This window comes from Haliotis cracherodii, unplaced genomic scaffold (assembly GCF_022045235.1).
Source record: "Haliotis cracherodii isolate W230 unplaced genomic scaffold, xgHalCrac1.p SCAF_8, whole genome shotgun sequence".
Taxonomy (NCBI): Eukaryota; Metazoa; Mollusca; class Gastropoda; order Lepetellida; family Haliotidae; genus Haliotis; species Haliotis cracherodii.
In genome coordinates this window covers 32,359,420-32,382,180 of record NW_027266341.1, presented here as the reverse complement: position 1 = coordinate 32,382,180, position 22,761 = coordinate 32,359,420, and the positions used below count along the sequence as shown (strand labels likewise).

At 39.6% G+C, this 22,761-nt stretch overlaps 1 protein-coding gene across 2 annotated transcripts in view; it reads left to right on the top strand.

Annotated features, from left to right (window-relative positions):
• LOC139449948 (gamma-aminobutyric acid receptor subunit gamma-2-like) overlaps window positions 1-22,761 on the top strand; it is a 102,414-nt gene that overhangs the window by 42,757 nt on the left and 36,896 nt on the right. For both annotated transcript variants that reach the window (XM_071231560.1, XM_071231559.1), the window contains exon 2: window positions 12,846-12,946. In XM_071231560.1, coding sequence (XP_071087661.1) covers window positions 12,878-12,946 — 69 coding nt within the window. In that variant the 5' untranslated portion in view covers window positions 12,846-12,877. The remainder of the gene's footprint in view (window positions 1-12,845; window positions 12,947-22,761) is intronic.

Genomic DNA, 22,761 nt, shown 5'->3' with positions numbered 1-22,761 from the left:
ACGCATACACTGTTCTACTCTTTGAAGGGAAATATGATCGTAATTCTTCCTAAAGAAATAATTATTGAATGTAATTTCGCTTTAGGAATTCTTTTGGTCCTTTTTCCCCCAATGTTCGTGAGTATGGTAAATCAAATATATTGTCATTTATTTTGTTGATTTACTCAAATATGACAGCAGGGATATATGAACAAGACAAGTTGTTAGAGGTGTACAAATTACACAGTACACTATTAAGTTTGACTCATCTCAAGCTCCCTGATATATAATGTGTATCCTTCAGTGTTCCCGGAAGTCAGTGATAAATTAATTAAAACGCTGACGCCTAAGTACTAATTACCGAATGAAGTGTAAATAATTTATAGAGTGCCTCTTGACTATATTTGGTATGTGATCTTTGAACGCCAGGCGTACAAGTCAGGCCAGGTAATTAAGCCTTCGCTCCTAACTAGGTTCGGAAATTAATTTCCAGTATGGCTGATGAATCATCTCTAGGTTGTCCTGAATGCACGAAGGATGCTCGTTTCCTTTGACTGTTTTTCTGGCTTGTGGTAAAAGCAAATAAGTAACATGTTCCACAAGAGGACTTATGGTGTCCCGAAATAGCAATATGTAAATCGGACTACGTTTCAAATATCAATATTTCTTCTAACTCGCGATTCTTCGTGACGTATTTCCAAGGAAGATGACATTCATAAACGTAAGTTATAACTCGGAAAATCAAAGTGTACTCCCAAGGTAAAGAATTCATTTCACTTGCATAACCAACTACAATAAATTACACCCCGTGTAAACAGAACTGCCAGAAGCATTAGCCGCAGTTGTATATACACATACTATACGGCCTCAGGGTCAACCGCGCCGCGGATATCAGCCATGTATGTAGAAATACCCATTTTTTAAAGAAGAAATATGCACTTAGATGGAGTCAAATCAATAACTCCTTGTTTCACTCTGAAAAGTTTGCAGTATTTGTTTTTGCCTCTGGTAGTTTTTAAAGGGAGTGAGAGAATGAGGTGGGTGAGCGTGTGAAGGAGCGTGAGACTTGAATAACGGAGAGAGAATTGCATAACCTGTTTTATTCAGATATTGAGTTAAATTTCAAATATATTATGTGGTATAGAAGGTACGTCACTATTTTGCCTTTTACACACAGTGGAATCTGTTTCGGCTGATACTCGGGACTAAGTATTCTGTGGCGTTAAACGTTTCAGATGTAACTCAAACGAGGCTCTGATTTCATTCCCTTGGCTGTCCACCCATTAACCATTGTACCTATAATTCCCAGCTATATGTGGCGCGTGTTGGTTAAATGAGACACTCAGCGAAATGTGAATTTTGAAAAATGATCATGAACTTTGTACAAATACTTCTGGTTAGCCGCAAACGCCCACCTTTGAGAACAACTTTTGCAAAAGTGATAATTTTTTTGTTAGGCGGTATTGATTTTGTCACAAGGTAGCGCTGCATGTATCAGGGATCAGATTATGAATCATGCCTTGGGAAATGACGTTTTTTGGCAACACCCTAGTGCACAGGATGTGGTTGTGGGGATGCTTAGTTTTTGTATCGTATCCTTTTCCAGTCTACTTGGATGCACGGCTTAGATAGGCATCGCGATGAGTTTGTGAGTTGGACCATTATCCGTGGAGGAATCCACTGGTCTCATCATTCGTTCGAATCGTAAAAAACTGTTGGTTTGTCAGCACCACTCTCCACTCCACAAAGACCTGTGCAACTTTGCACTATTCTCTTCATTAAACTGACATGCCGTGTAACGTTAGTCTATTAGAGCGACGTTTAACCTATCTCACTAACTCGAGTCATCTTCAGATATGACCAGGGCCCACTTGCACAAAGCGATCTAAGCGCTACGGTTATTGTAAGTCAATGTTAAAGTATGGGAGTTACGATCATCTTAGCGCTAAGATCGCTTTGTGCAAGTGGACCTAGGTCATACACTGCGATATCTCGGATCAACCATCTCATATGTTATCCAACCAATTGAAGCAAGAAAAGTGGAGACGTCTTGTTTGGTATCCTTAGAATCGTTAGCAAATGACGTTGTACAAGAACCTAATATGTGAGGTTTTTGAATATATTCTATCCGGAAATGTATTTACATTTCGTATGAGAAGCTGACACCTCAAGACATTGTAACGTATCCAGATCTGATAATGAAGTTATTGTCACTGTCTGTCAGTCAAGCTAATTGATACAAGTGTGAATGAATTGTGAGCTCTCATCGACGTTTCTGCACGACATATACCCATTGAAAATCACCTTTCACGAACCCAATGTCTGAGGGATGTGAGATGTAGCCCAATTAATACTTGGAACGTGTCGACACAAACAAACATGTCTTTCAATTAGAACAGTAACATCTACGAGAGTTATGCCTTTCGATAGGAAGTACGTTATCATGTGAAGCCGACAATTCATAAAGTACGTACCTTATAAACTTCGTCCCCATCAATATTCTTTACGGTGATAGGAAGACAATGTGTGTTATTATGACGGTTAAATCAAACATAAAGGACCGTGTTCGTGATGTGAAAGATTGGTTGGGGACCGTATTAGCATTTTGCTCTAGGTTTGCTATTAGTTCAGAAAAGGTGATTATCTCTATGCCTCTAAAATATGACAGTTTATCGGTAATGGTGTAAGTTTATGGTGGTCGTTGATGCAAAGGTTGAATACTTTTATGTTGATTTAATGTTGTTTGATTCAGCAGGATTGCGCACAGTCATAAATTTCTTCATTTAGATTGAAAATTGTCACAATCGGCATCTTGTCCAATATTTCGCGTCCATGAATGCACAGTGGATGTTATTAATGAAACGACGTCCATTCTAGAACTCATAACAACACAATCAGATCTGAGTAGAAATCGGATGAACATTCTTGACCTTAATCTTCACCAGGCTCAATATCCCTACGCATTTCCAGTTGGCATTTGATGTGATATTTTAATTTTACTAAAACTCTTTTACCAGGTGATGCATGGACATATATATGTCCTGTGTAAAGTCGGTACATGTATTCAGCACACGTTCCAGATCGTATTGCATCGAGATATATTGAATTTGGTATCACTCAAATTGGCAGCTACCATTCTAAACTTTTCCCGACAAAGTTAAATGTCTTGACTTCACCGTAAACTTGATCTGATCTTCCGCGACAAGGACCTATATGCATTAGTATTGCCCTTCCAATCGAAGGGGTATTACGGGTTTTTTGCTTGAGGCCATCTTGTGAGAGCTCCACCATCAATCGTCCACTAATTCCAATAACAGTTCAACCTGTGATTAATTCTAAAATTATTTGCACTACACTTGGTGTGAATTTAAGTGCAAATTCGTCTAGCTTTAAGGTTTCTGAACCTCTTGAATGAAATTGAATTGTGTTTTTGTCGACTAGAGAACTTGACTGTCTGGTATCCTGCTCTGGTGCTAGTAATTGCAGCCTTGTCTAGAGCTTCTCTTAAGGAGCATCCAATCAACCATAATCCTCCACTGTCACTCATTAGACAAGAAACGTTGAGTCTTAATTCAGTGAGAATATTCTAATGTACATTCTATATGCCATGATCAAGTGAATATCTCTGCATAGACATAGCCTACGGGGAAATGCCACAAAGATCAGGAAAATGTTCACAAAGACATTGAGGACGTCAGCAGTTGTTTTCAAAAGATGAAAAATCTGTCAATATTTTATGAGCAAAAATTAAAGATTGAGAACGTGATTCCACTACGAAATTGTTTTACTTTTCTAAAATGTTTTATAAAAGATGCCAACGGCGCGTGTCGTTATTTCAAATGCATTCGGTACTCTTCTAAAAACAATAAACCACAAACAGTTGCAATCAGAGATGTTGAGTTTATTTGCATTTTAGCTGCATATGTTTGACCAGATCTTTCTGTGCACACATCCTTCTGCAAGGGTTTCCTTCTGTGGGTCATAAACCACACAAGGGAGAACATCACAAGTGTAGCAGACCTTATCAGGTCCCCATAAGCACGATTCGTTTATTTGCAATTGGCATTCGTTGCATGTAGTAAATCGATTGCAGTGGCTTATCACTGTGACTTTAGTGGCCAAATAGGATTAGAAACAGATTTGGTGTTTGGAGGGTAATTTGGGAGCGGTATGCAATCAAAATAAGAAGCGATTTGATATGCCGTTAGCAGTTATTTTGATTTATCATTTATGGTAACCTTTGGGGTATTTTCAAGAAAAGCGGTTTTGGACCAAATCACTCACATTTATAAAGCTGAACTGTCATATATTCATACAATCAGCACATTTGTGCAAAAGGCAAAAAGTTTTGATGCTTCAATCTTTTCCAAATCCTTTTGATGCTTATTTGCACATTTGCATGATCGTGCTATCAAGTGGTTGTACGTTTTGTCAGGTTTTCTGAAGTATTTGTATTTCACAGGACGTTTCGGTTTGTTATACGCTGGAAAGCAATATTTCGATGCTTCTAAGCATTCGCATTAATAGCAGTGTGTGTTAGCCTTTAGGCGAATATTGCACAAAGTAATCCGTGGCAAAGTCTAAAAAATCCCCTTCTTTTTCAACGCGCGGAGCAATATGGTGATGCAAGCTGGAAAGTGTGAACTTATGCAAACCATGAATGCACTAATGATAACTTAGTTTATGGATATTTATTTGTTTGATGTCCTTACGCCGTCGTCAGCAATTGTCAAGCTAGGTCACGGCGACCTTTTGGTAATGGAGTCTTTACCAAACATACCAGTAGTTGAACATTACATGTAGTCAGTGTAAGATATCACCGTGATTACCCACCCCGTCCAATTTAAACGCGCCTATATGGTAGACATGTGTTTTTCAGGTGAACAATTGACTTGCCCTTGCATGTGGTAGTGACGGCAAGATACGCTCACCTTTTCGTGAACACCTGGTATCATCCCTATATGATAGTGATTTATAAACACATTCTTATGATATAGACGGAATCGTTCTATCGACTCTGCTTTATGCAGACATTTCAATTGGATAAGGAAAGGGTTTCGTCGCTTTATTTTAATTCAACAAGCATAAGAAAATTTGGGACCTGATTTTTTTGCCGCTTTGAACAGTATTCCAGTTATAACAAGGCGTGTAAGCTTAATGTGGGAGGGAGGTCGGAGGTGATGCAGGTCTTAGACGTTTACCACTTTGGAGAAACCACGAGCATGGATATGCTGCTGACAAACCTAGAAACATAATTGGGGCAAACCGGATTCGAACTCACAAACATAGGGTTCTGGCGTGCCCAAGGAACGCAGTTCTGCACAGCATAGATGACTGAGACATACATCTTCGTGTATCCAACATTGATCCTGCTTATACATGTATGTCAAACATTACTTTGTTAAAATATATCACTGCATGTCAAATATTATGCTTGTATGTCAAACAATATAAGTTTCCAAGCAGCCAAAACAGTTGTCAGAAATACTTTAAGTTTTAATATATTTACAACATTACCGTTTTGGTGTTAGTTTACGATGCCTAATGGTAAAAAGTTGCTAATGTGAAGTTTGATATTTGCCTGTATGATTCTGTTGTACAAGTGCATCGTGAAATATGTTCAACGTGTCAGTTTTCTATTGCCATACGTTCGTATTATGGTGGGAGTTAAAGTCACATTCGTCTTAGTAATGTTACCATTATGCATTATTGCATTATTCAACAACCATACTGGGGAAAAGCTGCTATAAAACGATATCCAAATTAAAGGGATAGCATTATAACGTTGACCTGGATATGCCATAAATGACAGGCATCAGATGGCAAGGAATAATGTCTGAACGTTCTGTGCATTTGAGTCGTTGATGATGAATAAAAGAACTTCAGCAGATAAACTTTTTATTCAGAAAAGCGCCATTCGATGATTCAATCTAGTATTTACATGTATGGACCAAGAATGTAAGTGAGTGGGTGGGTTTAACGCGGCCTTGAACAGTATTGCAGTTATATCACGGCGTGTCAGCTTGATGTTGGAGGAACACCCGTAGTGACGCAGGTCTCAGACGTTTACCACTTTGGTGAAATCCACGAGCATGGGTATGGTGCTGACAAACCTAGAAACACAACCGGGGCGAACATGGATTCGAACCAACAATCATAGGTCTCTATGTGCCCAAGGGACGCAAAGTTCTACGAATAACGAATTTAGACGACAAGGACCCCTATGTCCCCAGTATGAAGAGAAAGTAGTCATGCTTACTTTCTTTCTAGGTGTTGTTTGTATACCTCTTCATACAAGCAGTACACCTTCAAGTATAAGTTGAGTCTGCTCAAAAATTGGGTTCGGTCAGAAAATTTATACCAGATCTGTTTAAAAATCTGGACATTTTATATTGAAGCATTTTGATAGCGGTGTGCATATCATGATTAATTCCAAGTCCTCTTCATACTTTGTTTCTGTACCAAACCTTTCTTATCTTACTTGCAAGTTTCTGCACTTTAAATATTAAATTAGTTAACGTTTTGCCCCAAATGGCAAGTGTTTCAAATTTATTCATGATATTCGATTTCGGAGACTACAAACAATACATCTCATTGCTTTATTTACATCTTCTCTTTCAACTATATGTATTTATCTTCATTCTGACAACACAAAGAAACATGCAAGAACATCTTCATCTGGCATCAATCATCTCTTCTCATTTCCCTTTTTGAAAAGAACCTCCTACTACTTTTATCATACATTGACAAAAGAATAATCCTTCAAAGTCATGTCCCATACGGAATTGAATATGTTTGATTTATCGCAGCAATATTGAGAACTAAAAACATCGTACTACTTGTCATCAAGTCTGTCCACGGGGGAAACATGTGGACTCAATTCCCTGGCCACGAAGAGAATAAATCAGAAATCTTGTTACGTCTTCACTGCCTCTGCTTTGTAGTAAGTGGGACTGAGCTGCACATTAGGCCCCTGGGGAGGTTATATCGATTAAACAACTATGCGTTGTATTGTTCTTACTTACTAGCCATTTGGGCAGTGGGAAAGAGAAGAATATGGTTATATCAGATAATGAATAAAGTTGACCTTCATGGAACGTCTTTCCACGTTCATCCAATGGTTATTTGAATACATGGAAATACATGATGGACTATGCAACATGCAGTTGTTATCTCAGGAGAACTGGGGATATAGTCGAAGTATTGGCATCCTTGGGAGGGGGGGGGGGGGGGGGGGGGAGTAGTTCGAGTCCCAGATAAGCAATGATTATCAATCTTGGTCCGTCAACACCGTAATCACGATTCAACTGAGACGCTGTGATGTTACAGAAACGCTGATCTAAACAGCGTGGAAACAGCTCCACAACTACTCACCCACTATCCAAGGGGATGATACAGAGATGACCTGTACCACCAGTTTACGGTGACTTGGGAAGGGCCATCTTTCCCGAGTGCTGTACTCTTATCTTCATGGATAGCTTTTGGTGTTAAGCCCTTTTTCTGAATGTATTCGATCACTGCACGTTCCTCAAGTTTGTCCATTCTCCAAGGTCACAGAACTTGTCACAGCGAAACACTTTGCTTATTTGTCTTGTGGATAACCTCCAGCTAAGATATTTCATTATTACACACTCCCTTCTGTGTGAGGCTTAGATAACCTTCGAAGATATAAAGAAAGGAAACGGATTCAACACAGTATGAAAAAGACAAAGCAACAGTGAAGACATTAGGTGTTCGTGACATGTTTGTGACACGATCTACACCAGCTTGGTAGTACAAAACTCAATCAATAAGCTAAAAGCGACAAGACCCTTTCCACAAGGTGGGGTGAAATTGGGTTTCACGTTGCGTCCAAGATTATTGCACTTTTATAGCGAAGTGCATGCACGTGCGGAGGCAGCCCCCTTTCCATAAGTATAACAAATCTCTTCTGTTATTCATGGAATGTTTCAGTTTTAAAAGACCGCCTCCAGGGTCTAGTGGTAGAGCGTCCGCCCGGCGAGCGGAAGGTCCGGGGTTCGATTCCCGGCCGTGTCATACCAAAAGACGTTAAAATATGGTACTTGTTGTTATCTTGTCTGGCGCTCGGCATTAAGGGACTAAAACAAGGACTCGTCGGCTCGGAGTCCGGTCACACACACGAACGGAGTATACTGTGTCTGAGTGGGGTATTCATGTTAAACTGTGGCATGGTATCTCAGTGAGCTAGCACTATAAATCGGCATTAGTCCTGACTAGTACAAGCAGCCACACACACACACACACACACACACACACACACAGTGCATGCACGTCGCTATATAGGTGCAATAATCTTGGACGCGACGTTAAACCCAATTTCACCTCACCTCACCTCAGTTTTAAATATTTGCAGTAAGTTGTACGATTGTGTTTATGAATCACTATGAAATAGTCATGACAACAGGTGTTCGCGAAAACGTTCGGTTTCACCGTCACAAACACATGCGAGGGCGAGTAAAGTATTTGCATGAAAGAAAGACGGGAACATGTGGTACAAGTCAAAACAGGAAATGCATCGGACATCATTTTATTGACTCAAATTTGGAAATATCATCTACATGTCTACCATAAACCTTTTTGAAAGCTTTAGTAAGGTCTCGAATAATGTAACCCTGCTGTCGTATGAGGCCCATATTGTTATACCTTTCATAATTAAACAGTAATTACACCATTTTAAATTTCGACACCTCAAATAAAAGTAATGAGAGTGTGCACTTTGAATTATGAACACAATTGAAACAATCATGAAAATGGCACGATGTCTATTTACACAAAGTAGACGGAAAGGTTTGGCTAGTTTGAATGGAACCAAACCCGAAAACAGCCGTTGTATTTTTCTGAAAAGGCGCACTTTATGGTGGATTCTGTTTCAGTGTACAAGTATCTGATTCTAACAAAATAGAATACTTAAGTAGTTCGAAATTTTAGTTTGCCAACTGATGGGACACCTGCGCCCGAAGAGCATTGTCTGCATCCGAAACGTGAGATCCCATCACAATTGAAGCTCCTTCAATTAATACCACTTATAAGTGGCAATCCCACTTTAATCAGAGCCTACAGCATTTCTCTGTGCAGCAGCGGCTTAAGCACTTCCTGTGTTTTGACTCTAATTGTGAAAAGATGCTCGCAGTTAATCACAACCTATGGACAGAAGCAATTTGTAATTGTATATTATTGTACATCCCACAATGATGCAGGAACTGACACCTTGTACCACTGTCCCGTTACTTCCAGGAATCCTTTGATCATGCGTTGTCTATTCTCTAAGAGCTGTAATCATGTATGGTCTCCAAGCGCAAGTTCCGTTAATGGTTATACTCTATATCAGCATACATATACTTTATAAATTTACAACTTTGACGGTCCAATTTGTGTGAGAGCTCATGACCAAACATAATCAGGTTATAAATAACACTTCACTGTAAAAGTATACCAATTGTTTCCGTTCGTGTGTGTGACCGGACAGTTGTTTCTTATCTTTTAATAATGATGCTGTTGGCTTTTGCAACGTTATTGTCTTGATAACCGAAGCAGGAAATTGTTCTGAGGGCGTTTGGTGTTAACTGTTATAAATGTCGATTCTTCAGTTCACCGGAATAACGATTGAGTGTTATGTCTCCCTGGTGCAGAACTGCTTATAACTGCACGTGTCAAGCTCCACACAGAGTAGCCGTGGATATATGGTGTAAGGATGTACGTTCAACGGTTGTCATTTTACTTGAAGTGCCATTGTTTCCTTGGTGCTCAAACATGACACCATGACTTATGACAATTAATGACTTATGCCCCCATTTCACTGCGACCACGAATATCCCGAATCACCCCGAATGGGAAATTTTTCATGTCAGTAGATAAATCTCAATAATTTCTTGGAAGTTCTTAAATGAATCTTATTTGATTCCCAAACATTCGTACAGTTCGCGGGAGTTCGTCGAATCAGCGAGAAAGTTTTTGTTTGTCAAAAACGTTCGTGGAAGGGTCCCCGAATTGCAATTTCGTGGCTGTATCGTAATCCATTCGTAATTAATTCTTATGTTCCGTAACAGCTTCGTATTCGATTCTTTTGCATTCTTGGCTATTCTTAGCGATTCGGGGCTCCCAAAATTTCTTTTCCTCAACCCGAAAACATCCCGAAACAGCCACGCATGTCCCGAGTCAACTGCGAATCATGTATCAAAGAGGAGTAAGAACAAGACTCGGTGACTTAGTCGTAGGTGATTCTTACAATTCGTGCATGATCCGTACATGAATCTTGTAATTGGTACATGTTTCTTAAACCCATTTCTGGCATTCTTCATATTTTTCAACCCGATCAGCCACGAAAGTTTGCATTATTGGCCCGAATTATCACGAATTGCGAAAGTTTCCGATTCGGGATGTTCGTGGTCGTAGCTAAAGGGGGCATTAATGTTTACAGCGATTCATTAAGAATGAATGAGAATAATGCGTGGTGGGAACAGAGTGAGTGAGTATTTAACTCCACTGACATATTCAAGCTATATTACGACGAACTGTTAATAATCGAGTCTGGGCCAAACAAACCAGTCGCCCTAAACATGAACAGCGATTTAAATTGTATGTCTTTCTCGGCCATATGGTCTTTGATTTGGCAACCGCTTCTTTAAATGCAATATCACCTTTCTGTCTTTCGCTCGTCAGAAACCAGAACTATTCACTCGTTTCATAAAATTGGTAATACACGTTTAGTATTCTATGTATATGCCATCAGTATGTCGGCGAACGCTTTAACCAACGGGCCAGCTTGCCGCCCCTCACAACGATGACTGTATAGCAATACAGCGGAAACTGTTCTTAATATACTACTAACAATTCGTTCATACTACGATATGGCATGACAGATTAAGCCTATCAGGTAAGAATCAGGTGGTCCTTTACCTTTGTCGGGGCGGTCGGGTAGCCTAGTGGTTAAAGTGTTCGCTCGTCACGCCGAAGACCCGGGTTCGATTCCCGACATGGATACAATGTGTGAAGCCCATTTCTGGTGTCCCCCGTCGTGATATTGCTGGAATATTGCTAAAAGCGGCGTAAAACCATATTCACGCACTCACTCACTTTACCTTTGTCGAGTAGTATATAATAAGTCGTACGAATAATCACCTGCCTACGAGTTGTGTTTAACGTTAAGGGTGAATAAGTTCATCCCACATGACGAACCACAGACCCCTTGGTGTTCCCTATTTCCGGAGTTGACAGTAGTTCTAAACTCCAATGCTCTCGGGCCTCGCGTACGTCTGTCACATCAAATATGCAGCAAGTCAAGCCAGCAATAGACCTACAGATCCACACGCCTTCCTAAACGAATCATTTAAGATAAGGGCGATACTGGGAAGGAAGGGCGAAATCATTCTGCTCCGACAGTGTCTCCCGTCGCGTTGGAAGATCATGAACGATGTTTGTCATGAGACTCTGCATCCCTCAATGTAGATACAGTTTTCTGAATTTCTGTGTCTATTGATGACGTAATTGGTTAGATAAGCGATATAAAAAATGCTTATGTTCAGGATGTGTTGACTTGGGAAAGGGTTTGTTCAAAGTTTTGATGCTAAAATATCATCACATTGTCTCTTACAACGTAGTGGTGAACACCCCTTAGCCTCCTCTCATCAATGGAAGTAATTGATACCTTTACCTGGCCCCAGCAAAGCCTTCAGAAAGTTAAATGCCAGACATGTGGAGAATATTTCCAAAGTTGACATCAATTCACATACATTTACACATGTATATAATTTTATGTCTAAATTTACAACAGTGTAAGTATGCTAAAAGTGACGTTTTCGTCCAGTCCATATCACGACATACATCAGAGTGTCATACCTATTCACAACACAATTACAGAAATCTTCGATATCGTACTATACTAAAGGACACTGGTATATGTGTTCATATTTGTGTTTTCTTATTGTAATTTACAAGCCCATAGCTAAACACTATTTTCTCAAAAAATAAAGGTATGCAATTGCATTGAAAATATATCTAATTTGATTTCTCCAGATTTGTAAAAGTGAAATATAAAATATTTAAATTTTAAATTTTGCAGAGCAGTTAATTTGTTCTATACATAATTTATGTTGATACAAATAAATTTGGTTCAGTTACCGTCTTATATGTCCTATATGAAATTGTCGTCCTTGTGTAGAGTCGCGTCCCTTAAACGTGTCAGAATCCCAGATTCTCACCGATTATTTTCAGGTTTTTGAGGACTGTGCTCGTCTAAGCATGCATCACGTCGGGCTGTCCTCCCGTATAAGGACAAAACGCAGTGATATAACTGAGCTTATCTTCAAAGCGGCGGTAAACCAAACTCACTCCCCCACTCGCCAGTACCCATGTGTTCTTACAACAGCATGTTATGTCGGCGACCCCCAATAGTTCTTCTCTGTATATATGACGCGATCAGTATTGTGAATGTGAGTGTATATACTATCAGCATAAAAAGTCAGGTTTCCGTATCTCGAAATCTTCTGGACACCTTCTCACTTTGAATCCGACCCTGAAACCTTCGCCCGAAATTGTAAACAGTTTGGGGTGCATTTTTTCATTTAAGTGTAAAATACACACATACATATCTGACTATAACCAAAAAGATTGCTAAAGGTATCCTGAAGGTTACATTGCCGGGTTCAAAGTGGAAGGTATCCGTAAGGTTTCCATAAACGGAAATCTGATTTTTCATGCAGTGTATAAATCGCACAAATGAAAATCTGCCCCTTTCGACTTACACATATAGTATTCTATCACTAGCAACAAAAAGCGTGTGTAAATTCATACGATATTTTATATTTTAGATAATCAAACAAATTATCGCTTCTATATTATTATTTCAGATATGTGTTGGGGGCCTATGCTTCTCTGACGGATGAGGTCTCCGCTGTGCTGGACAAGCTTCTGGACAATTACAACAAAGATGTTCGCCCGGGACTTGGGGGTAAGTCCTATGTTGCTAGACGTCCTCAGCGTTACATACCGGGAACACGGGTGGCCCAGTCGTCTAAGGCGCCGCGATTCGTTGTGCAGAGTTGCGTCCCTTGGGCACGCCAGAAACCTTAGATTGTTGGTTCGAATCCCAGTTCGCCCGAATTATGCTTCTAGGTTTGTCAGCACCATAACCGTGCTCGTGGGTTTCACCGAAGTGGTAAACGTCTGAGACCTGCATCACTTCGGGCTTTCCTCCCAAATCATGCTGACACGCCGTGATATAACTGGAATACTGCTAAAAGCGGCGTTAAACCCAACTCACTCATTCACTCACTCACTCACTCACTCATTACATACCTGGACACTCCGCAATACAATACGATACGATACGATACCGCAAACTACATGGACGTATCGCTTTATTCCGGGATGGTATAACAGCAGTGATCGTTTCACAGTAATACCGCGGTATGGCTGGGATATAACAATACGGTACTACAACAATACTTTCACGAATACAACGATACCGCTACATGGCGACGACAACGCTTTCACGTAATACAACGATACTGTCATAGTGCTACCACAGCACTTTCGCGTTATATAACCTTATTGCTTCCGAAATACTTTCACGTAATACAACCTTAGTGATACCACGTTACATCAATACTTTCACGTAATACAAAATCTTACTGCTTCCGCAATACTTTCACGTAATACAACCTAACTGCTACAGCGCTACGTCAATACTTTCACCTAACACAACCTTACTGCTACAGTGTTACGTCAATACTTTCACGTAACACAACCTTACTGCTACAGTGCTTCCTCAATACTTTCACGTAACACAACCTTACTGCTACAGTGCTACGTCAATACTTTCACGTAACACAACCTTACTGCTACAGTGCTACGTCAATACTTTCACGTAATACAACCTTACTGCTACAGTGCTTCCTCAATACTGTCACTACCTACAACCTACAACGTTGCTTCCTCAATACTTAAACGTAATACCACTTTACCGCTACGTGCTACCTTAATACCTTCACGTTGTACAACCTTCCTGCCACGGTGCTACCTCAATACAAAATTATGATTCAAGTAGAAAAAAATCACTTCATATTACAAGTGGCAGGAGTGCTGCTTTACGGCGTCAGGCAACAAACAAACACTTACGTTTTTTTAATGAAAATTGTGTGAGTGGCTAGTGCTACTGGTAGGGCAGGACAAGCTAACCCTTTTCGCGAACACCTGGTGTCATCCCTGATTTGCGGTGGTCCATTGATATAAGTTTCGCCGCTCTTTTGCCATTTGCGTTCAAGGGGATCTGTTTCAGCAGATAAGGGCGACAGGTTCCTGGCGTTGACATTATATGTTAACAATAGCGAGATATACCAATGCTTTTGTTTGTTTGTTTGTTGTTTCACGCCGCACTAAGCAATATTTAGCTTTTTGACGGAGGTTGGTAAATAATCGAGGCTGGACCAGACAATCCAGTGACTGATATCATGAGCATCGAGTCACGCAAATGGAATACGATGACATGTATCAACCAAGTCAACGAGCCTGACCACCCGATCCCGTTAGTCGCCTCTTACGATAAGCATGGGTTGCTGAAGATCCATTCTAAACCGGATCTACACGGGTCGATATATCAATGCATTTTATGCAGTTTTATTCATCTTGTTGGGTTGGAAAGAAATTGACAACATAAGCCTACTTTGCATATATATAAGGCGGCCTGTGCATTTAATTGTCTAAAAAAGTCCATTGTATATTAATTCATTAATCACTACTCTCCTCGCGACAAACTAGGCCACAGACCGATAGATATAGATTGTCTAAGACAAGTACTATAAAGTATCATAGCATAAGGGCTTACCGAATATGAGCTTAAAGAAGCCTGACGCTATGAAATATTTAAAATTAATTCCAATTCTACCACCAGTTCTGGACAAGTGGGTTCTCGTTGAATGTAGATCTGACATTTGGCCTCGCTTAATAGATTACTCATGTCCCTGTGTGACAATATGGTATGTTTTATATATAGGATAATTCAATTATAGGCACGTCAAGTGCAATGTATAGGGAATGGTCGATCAATTTTAATGATCCTCAGTAAACAAAGGCCTTAAGGAATTGCCCAGTTTATACTCCTCAGAGTCATATACGGCCACTGTAATATTGACCGCTACTTACCGGGGTCATGCAGAGACGGTAGCTCGGGTTCTGCTTCATTGTGAAACGGTAAATGTCAGAACCATGAAGGTTGTCTAGGTTTGGAATGTCTTGGAAATGGCTATGGAAAGAATAACACCGACGTGACTTAGTGATGTATGGTGATCTTATGAAGCCAGCTATTTACTCCATCGATGGTAAAGAGCACCAGACAAATATGAAGATATTTTATAAATGCCATCATATTGAATGGTGTGATTCCACTATTAATGCATCAAGGGATTTCTCTATATGTTATATATCTGTATTAACAAAAGTCGGGATTGTCTCTTTAATGATAGCAATACGCATTACTCTTTCAGAGAGGTAGCCATAATGCAATGAAATATAGACCGCCCAAACCAGAGAAAAAACAGTCTCGATTATCCGCCGAAACAGAATCAGTTTAGCGGTGAAAAATATGTGAATCGATCACTGAAAATCAGTGATGACACCAGGTGTTCGCAAAACCCCGTTATTCCGGAAATCCCGCTACGGGAAAGAAAAGGACATTTGTTAATCCGAAAATATGACAATTAGTTGGATCACACCACTCTGATTAACGGAGTTCCACAGTATTTCGCATTTTGATCAGCTATAACATTATATCATACAATACTCACGGTGTACTTACATGTATACCAAAGTCCAGTTCATCCACAAAAGGGGGTACGGGTGGCCCAGTCTTCTAAGGCGCTGCGATTCGCTGTGCAGAGTTGCGTCCCTTGGGGTTCGAATCCCGGTTCGCTCCGGTTATGTTTCTAGGTTTGTCAGCACCATACCCGTGCTCATGGGTTTCACCGAAGTGGTAAACGTCTGAGACCTGCATCACTTCAGGCTTTCCTCCCACATTAAGCTGACACGCCGCGATATAACTGGAATACTGTTAAAAGCGGCCTTAAACCCAACTCACTCACTCATCCACAAAACATTAGGATTTTGTGTACAACCTTTTGAGATATATTTTTTGTGGGAATTGTTTAACATGATCAGCTGCAATATGGTAGAATAGGGTGAAATGACATAAACATACAACGCTCTATCACTCAATCATGACATCCCCAAGTACTCTAATTAGGATATTTTCATGCAAGTTTGAGTCCAAGTTGGCCCATAATATACATCCTATCGGTAATGAATTTATACAAAGCCCGATGAAATTGTCAATTATCTCATAACAATTTAGTGCTTAGCATTTCTTCCAATTTGAATGGTTGTCAAACTCCCAGAGCAGGATCCTTTGACGACTGATGCCTTGCGAAATGTTCACCGGCATTATTGGCCAACTCGGCTTCATTATTCAGTGGTGTGTGCGGACCCGATAAGGATGTAACTCTTTAACCAGCATGTGTGGTGTTTGAGTAATAGGATGTAGGACTGTATAACTTCGCAATTCTGGAGATAATGGCCACCAGTACCCTTTTCAAATAGTCGAAAAAGTCTAAATTAAGCTTTGAATTTTGTGAAATCTTGTGGCATCGTTTACTGTTTGATCAAGTTAGAATTGGGTTTTGAGAGTGGTAATTTTCTGCGAAGTAAAGAGCTATTCCTGTGCTCCATTACGGAAAACCAAACAGAAATGGGAGAGAGATTGTTACCAAATGAGACTCTTCATTCTCGACAAACATAACCACAGCCAATGCGTTCAAAATCAATGGAATTTTCAAAAGCAAACAACCATTGAAAAAGGCAATGGAGATGCTCAGGACTTCTATTGACGGACTCAATGTGATCGCGACGTAACCCCTGGCGAAAAGCGACCACGGATTCGCTGATCTATGCTTACCATGAAAAGGAATAACGGCTCATCAATAACTCGCAGCGAGTATTTCTGTGTAATAGAATTCCCCAGCGTTAACTACTGCTGACTTACACTCGTCCGAATCAAAGGCTGTTTGACCAGAGATTGTCCAGTTTGGTCCAAGGTGGACCTAGATTTATGACGTTACGTGGTTGTGAATGACCCCCCTCTCTTGATTTATTCATCGTCTTGTTCCTCGAGGTTCGGTCGATTCATGGCTCCTAATTTTTAAACCTCAGCATACTGTTTGGCAGAAGTTTGTTGGTCCTGTCTAGTAATTGGGCACTAATAGCCCCAAGGTGGATTGAATTGACAATTACTACAGCTTTTTTATTCACTGCCTTTGTGAGCTAATGCGCTGGAAACATACCTGCAAGGATGCAAACACCGTGATCGAATCTGTCTTTCTCCCCTCCCTCTTCCTTTTGAAGAGTTCATTTTTTTGTGAATTTTGCTTGTGGCCAAACAAATTTTATTCCTTGAAACCTCACGGAAGCTGTTTGCAAGTTGTTAGGCGAGACTGGAAAATATCGTCGTGAGGTTCTTTGATAAAAACATCCAATCAGCTGAATGCAGGGAATGTTTTTTATTCTTCTCGAAACTACCTCACTGCATTCGTTAACTTGAGATCAAGTACCGTTTTGAGAATAAGTTGATGCTCACAAAACGCCTTCTCCATCAAAGAGACTGCATTAGTAGCGTGTGTGTGTTAGTCAAGTAAATGGAAAATACTGATTTTTCGCATCCTGACATGGACGTGCATTTGCTGTTAACATTTAAAGTAATATTACCGGTTGAAATGATTCCAATTTTTTTGTACACATAGTTTGTGCTTGGCGACATCAAGTGCATTTAAAACAGCAACATAGAAGTAGAAGGTTTAGTGATACCAAGAATTTTTTTATCCATCAAGACTATTCAAAGTTGTGTGAATTATTAATGATCGCTATCTGTATTTTCAGCCCAGGCAATTAGTGAGTGAGTGATTTTTTTTATATCCACTGTCAATATTGAGATATATTATAAGATAAGATAAGACAGACTTTATTCCCGAGGGAAATATTATCCTTGCAAGAAAATAATCCAGGATTCTTAGCCTTAGAATTCAGTTCTTATAGAAGATCTGTTAAATCAATGACCGATAGCATTAGCAGCGAACCTTGCCATCAGTATACATTAGTTAACAGACGGAAACGTCACCAAATGCAACCGCCAATCCCCAATTTTGTCTGTAGCTACGAGAATGACGTAGTACGGTGGACCTATAAGTATTCCACCATACAGTTATACTGTAAGTGTTCCCGACTGTGGTGTAGGAGAATTTACCTCTGTGGAGAACCTGACTAGAATAGGTCCCCGGCACTGGTGCTGGTCCTATGAAGAGATTAGGTAGATCAGATGGTCAGGCTTGGTAACTTTGATGATTGCTGCAACCGTAACCTAAAAGCGTGTCACATACAGGTGGTTTGTCTGGCAAAGACTAGAATATTTACGTCGTGTTATAGACAGAATATTGCTGACTGCTGTGTTAAACAATATTCACTATGGCAAAATCAAAAGACACGGAAACATACGGGAAACGTCAAATTAAGGAGTTACATCAGAAACCACTTTAGTAACTGATGGAAATATCATCAACTTGTCTATCATAAAACATTTTGAAAGCTTTATTGAGGCCTTGAATGTTGTAACCCTGATTAAACAAATTTTGAGCAAGAGTTTGAGCAAACCACGCCAACACCGTTATACTTCCTCCTTAGGAATATCAGTTCCAGTCGCATTCTGATCACAGTCATGGCGCTTGTAAAATATGTAAATTGCACAAAAAATCATCTAACGGACGGTTTTAGCTTCACTGATCTTTTAAAGGCCCCTGGTACACTAATTAAGATTGTTGTCTTCCCATATTGAATATCAGAGGCTTTGAAGTTATTTCTTTCTGAATACCAAGTTGTTATACACATCACGAGGTTCAGTTGTTGAAAATCTCACAGAAGTTATCAGCCCATGCCACAGAGTACATCGGAGCCGAACAACAATGTCAAAACAATCACCATATTGATTGGCAAAAGGCGTAGAATCCAAGAAAGCGTCTCATGATTGTCATTATAATGTCCGTCAGTAATCCTCTCCGATCAATTTCACCGACGCCTTAATAACTATTGAAACGCATTCCTGTATTCAAAGTGCCATGTTGACGGACCACTGGCTTCAATCTAGCGCCAAACAGAGGTGTACTTAACGTCTTGTCAATGTGTTGTATGAAATCTACAACAAACAGCGGTGTGCAACATCTGTTAAAGCATGTGTCTTCTGACGTTTACTGAGAAATCAACAGGTGAAATGCTGGAATCCCTCGTCAACAACATGTACATGGAATTTGGGGATAATACATATAAGCAAGAAGCAGGCATCCCCATTGGCACAAACTGTGCTCCCCTTCATGCTGATCTGTTTCTTTATGCATATTTATCGCAATTTCTGCTTGGACTGGCAAAGTAAAAACAAGGGAATATGTTCAAGAACTTCAGCTTCAGGTATATCGATGATCTATCTTTCAATCATGGTCAAATAGCTACTTCCCTTCCACTGATGTACTTACCAAGTATAATTTAGAACAGAAATTTAACTTAAAAGCTTTACTAAGGCCTTGAATGTTGTAACCTTGATCATATCACTTTTGAGCAGGATTCGAATGACACTCTTTGAAATCGTAGTAGAAAGAGCATGGTCGAGAGCACCTCAACAGTTGTGAAATTTAGTCATCAAGGACGGAGCTGCTAGAATACTGGACGTTTGACTATTGGAAAGTTAAAAGTCATCTCTCTTGTCATACAGGCGTTTGGAGAGTTTTTGTCAATCTGAAATGTTATGCATAGATCTAAATATAAAACAGACGATGCTGTCTCACAGGTCTCCTTTACTTTGAATTCATATTATGATACGCATTGTCACAATTCCGGTCTATGTCATATATGTAAGGTACGTTTGGTTCTAATTCTAGTTTATATCATACTATATTTATGATACGGATAGTTATAATTCTGGTCTACATCATAATATATTTACGATACGTTTGGTTCTAATTCTAGTTTATATCATACTATATTTATGATACGGATAGGTATAACTCTGGTCTACATCATAATATATTTACGAAACGTTTGGTTCTAATTCTGGTTTGTATCATAATAATTATACGGGTGGTTAGAAGGCTGAAGCATGTCATACTATATTTACGATATAATGAGTACCCCGGGTATGTCAACATGTCCATTCAAATTCTACAATGCACTGTTTCTTTCAAAGCAGTTCATAGCTTCCCAATGCCTTTCAATGGTTTCTTACTTTCCAAGGCTTTCCATAGATTTCCAATTTTGGAAATAACATTGGATAAAAGCCCTCAATCTACCCTTAAATCCACAATTTTTGGAATGAGAATTCTTTCGAGACTGGGGCGGTCGGTAGCCTAGTGGTTAAAGCATTCGCTCGTCACGCCGAAGACCCGGGTTCGATTCCCGACATGGGTACAATGTGTAAAGCCCATTTCTGGTGTCCCCCGCCGCGATATGGCTGGATTATTGCTAAGAGCACAAAACCAAACTCCCTCACTCACTCACTCACTTTCGAAACTTGGAAATGTTACTATTTCCCCCAGTGACATTTAGTGACAAGTTCACCATGGATCAAGGAATGAAGTTCCTGACGGTTTTCATGTGGTGTATGGTAGTCAGTGTAGAAAAGTAAAAACATATTTTGACAAAATTAAATTTGGTTCCTTTCTAAGATTGCAAATAGAAAGCAATTCATTTTCGTCGTTTTTGTTTCAAATACTTTATGTGAATATAAAGAAATCCCTTCCTTGATTGTATTAAGGATTATAGTTAAACTTTGAGACACGGATTTGGTGGACGTTTGCTGTGCCTTGGAGTGTATCTCTCTTTTTACGGATTTTTATGGAGTATGGACATTCCCAAACTTGATAGAACTTGGTTTTGGCAGATTTCTTCCTCAATTAACATGTGACATTATTTGATATGTCACCTATGCCAAGTTCTTTAATCAAACAATCATTGTAATGATTCTTACATATAATGCATATGTTATTTGAGGCCTTATTAGTGGGAACAACTACACATCTACAATTTTACATCCAGGGCAGCCAGACTTTGGATGATAGATTTGGCTTCTTGCTATCTGTATCACCCGATGTGGTATTGCTTGAATATTGATGTAACCATACCCATTCACCCATGTTGAATTTAATAACGTAGACAACATACTTAACATGTCTGGAAAGACGTACTGAGGTGACGACTGATTCTCCACGGTCACAGTAAATGCGTTAGGACTCCAAGCGTGGCACTTAAGGTACCAGTAGTTACATTAAACTTGGGCATGGGTGCTCTGTTCCCTCAGTTATTACACAGTTGGAAAGACATTTCCACATATCAGTGGTGAATCATCCTGATATGTTGCCAACGGCCTTGTCATCTATCTACGCCGTGATATAATTGAAATACTATATTTTGCAAGTCGGTAACTGATCCAACATATAGTAAGCATAAATAATTATGAAACCATACATTAAGAGTGATGATTTGTGTCGACATTTTTACTAAATGCGACTCTTCAAGCCAAATTGTTGCAAAACACACACAATTGTTTACGGTTTAAAGGAGGCATTTGTGTTTCCGACCAGCAAATTATATTTCAGTGAGTGAGTGATAGAGTTTGGTTATATAACGACATGTGAGCTTAAAAAAAGTCCAAAGTGATGCAGGCGTTAGACGTTTACCTCGTCTAACAGTGCTGGCAAACCAGTAAATCAGAATAAATCTGGGATTCGAACCTACAATCATAGGTTTCTGGTACATCTAAGGTAGAGAACTCTACATGGTAGACGACTAATGAGATGTATGAAACAGGGCTCCTTGTCACAAATATCTGACATCTAAAATGTCAGATGACGAAATGTGTGCAGCTGGAAATCCCCCCCCCCCCCCCCCCCCCCATGTCATGATACGGAGTAGACTGTTTCAAGAACAGATGATATACATAGAGTCAAATTGCATTATTCGGAAGAGCAGAAATTACAACTAAAAATACTACTGATCAAATGTTGCTTTGATGTCGAAGAGTTCACAAGAAAGTTGTGTCATTATTATGGCTACGTACACACTCGCAGAAACTAATCAACCACACTTGGCATCAAAATAACTATATTTTTAAAAAGTGTCATAGTTTTGAAATTGTGTTAAGCCTTATTTTATTGGGCCCGTGTTGAAAAGGGAAATTAAATTTAAACCCTTCTTTACTTAGGCTCTTGGACACTAATTGGATTGGCTGAAAAAGCCCTAAGGCATCTTAAAACTTGCACGGAATCCTTTTCGATGAAAGAGTTTAAGTAAATTTCAGTGCCTTTTTACCCATTTTATTCTTTGGACTTGATTACATCATCGGGTAATGTAACTGTTACTTCACTAGATTAGATTAACAAATACTCTTCAATAGCTTTCATCTATGATTTATGGATGAATTAATATACGAGAACAATAACGCTACGAATGAATAAAATAAATATCCGTTCATCTTGCGAGAGCAACAATGCAGCCACTCAGTGGTCCATTCTCCATTCACACAGCAGATGCTTCCTTTCTGACATATTATTTATTATGGCCTAATCAATTCAATCTTCCCAAACGTGCTTCTAGCTGGATATCTTTAATTGACCAATCCAGATTGAAAGTTTAAACGTTTTGATATTGCCAGTTTTCGGTTGACAGTATAAATGAAACTGATTA